The sequence below is a fragment of the Rhipicephalus sanguineus genome, chromosome 10, assembly GCF_013339695.2.
Source record: "Rhipicephalus sanguineus isolate Rsan-2018 chromosome 10, BIME_Rsan_1.4, whole genome shotgun sequence".
NCBI lineage: Eukaryota > Metazoa > Arthropoda > Arachnida > Ixodida > Ixodidae > Rhipicephalus > Rhipicephalus sanguineus.
The window spans coordinates 108,313,574-108,315,530 of record NC_051185.1 but is presented as its reverse complement, the minus strand read 5'-3'; the positions used below and the strand labels follow the sequence as shown (position 1 = coordinate 108,315,530).

Here is a 1,957-nt window from a genome sequence, read left to right as displayed (position 1 = left end):
TGCTATCTCTTAATCAACAAGAAGTTACAGGTGCATATTGTTCTTGTTGCGTGTATTTAATTTGAACTCAGCGTGGAGCAGCAAGAGAGACACGGTCATTTAACGTCACATGGCCACATATCAGTTGCTCACGTGACTTTGCAACTTAGGTCTCTTTGTCACATAGCCGCCGTGTAGCTTAGCATGTACGGTGTCGAGTTGCTAAGATCGAGGGCGCGGGTTCGATTACCGGCCACGGTGGCAGCTCATTTCGATGGCGTAGAAATGCAAAGACCACCCGTGTGCTCATATTTAGACGCACTTTATAAACCCCAGCTGGCCCTAATTTAATACGGAGTCCTCCACTGCGGCGTGCCCCATAATGGCGCGTAATACCACAACAATTATCATTATACGTCACATGATCTGGCCGTTGGTCATGTACTCGAACAGGGCAAGGTTAATTTTTGGTAAGGGCCAGGCCGGTCGTGAACGTGGCTCAACTCAAATTTCTTATTGGTTAAAGTCAGTTGCTTGGATGCAGGCCAAGACAGTTTCGGGAGTTACCCTGGTCTGTTTTCAGCGTGGAGTGACAATGTTTTTTAATTAGGCAAGGTCACTTTTTTTTGCTGGCCCAGTCGATATAAATTGGCATTGAAACGTGACGTCATGGCTTGGTCGCGTGAGTTTTCTTACCATTGCATGCCTAGGAGACCCCGGAGGCTCGCCAATGACGCTTCCGCGTAAGGACGAGCACTTCAACTACAAGTGGAAGCACGTCAAGTTGAGAATTGCACGCCGAATCTGCACCACGTAAAGTCCTAATCGTTGGCGTGGTGGAAACCATGATCTGCAATTACGGATTTGTCAACGTAATTGCAAAGTGCTCAAGCAGGATATACTATTTCATAGAAGCCTGCTACATTTATTCCGTGCTATGACCTTTGATCTACTAACATCTGCTCTAATACGTTTGCGCACTTTGCTTCAAAATCACAGCATAATCAATGAAAAAGTAAGTGAAATGAGATAAGTCCTTGCAGAAGTAATTAGCGTGACGTAATCGAACAAGTCTCCTAAAACATCTTCATTCGAGGACCCTGGTTATAAGGGCCGCTCTCAGAGGTCCGGCCGGAATACGAGCGGCTCGTCGCGGTCGATGGAGACTTCGAGTGCCTCGGTGGCCTCGTACAGGATATCCTGTCCTTCCTCCGAGGACTCCTCCGGAATGATGCCCATCTCTTCGAGCTCCTCGAAGTAGGCGTTTACCCGGTTAACCGTGTTCGGCTCCCACAGGTACTCGGGCTGAAAGGCGCGAAGTGGTTCCTGCGCCGGCAGAACGAATTGGTAACATATTGTTACGTGACGGTGAAAAAGTCGGGCTCAAAGACGAAACACTTTATTGGGCGACCTTGTGCCCAGGAAGCCCCGCCACGGTGGTCTAGTAGTTATGGCGCTACTGGGCGTCGCGGCTACATTTACGATGGAGGCGAAAATGTTTGAACCCCGTGTCCTTACATATCGGTGCACGTTAAAGAACCCCAGGTGGTCGAAATTTCCAGAGCCCTCCACTACGGCGTCTCTCATAATCATATCGTGGTTTTGGGACGTTAAACCACTATTGTTATTGTGCCCAGAAAATTGAAAGTCAAAAAGAAGCGATACACGCTGTACACTGATAGCGGCATCACAGTCTGATCATCGGCGGAACGCCCCGTCTTTTATACTTCAGTGATCGAACCTCCCAGCGTTATTACTGGTTCTCGCGTAAGCTCTCGAATGGACTTGACTAGTCGTGTCCTGCACATAATCTTAACGGAATAATCTGAAACAATCGCGAAGCTTTCGATACATTTCGATACAAATCAAGCCACCTTATGACTTGGAGCACCTATACAGTGTACAGAAATGGGAAGGACTTGTGCTCCCTAAATGTAAAAGTCTTTTGCAACGGCGGGGGTGTCATCATCCAGCCTAA

At 48.0% G+C, this 1,957-nt stretch overlaps 1 protein-coding gene across 1 annotated transcript in view; it reads right to left on the bottom strand.

Moving 5' to 3' along the window:
- Positions 1 to 959: 959 nt before the first annotated feature.
- Positions 960 to 1,957, bottom strand: part of LOC119406645 (sodium- and chloride-dependent glycine transporter 2) — a 91,407-nt gene continuing 90,409 nt past the window's right edge. Inside the window, exon 11 of the mRNA XM_049420169.1 lies at positions 960 to 1,305. Within this exon, the coding sequence (XP_049276126.1) occupies positions 1,099 to 1,305 (207 nt within the window). The 3' untranslated portion in view covers positions 960 to 1,098. The remainder of the gene's footprint in view (positions 1,306 to 1,957) is intronic.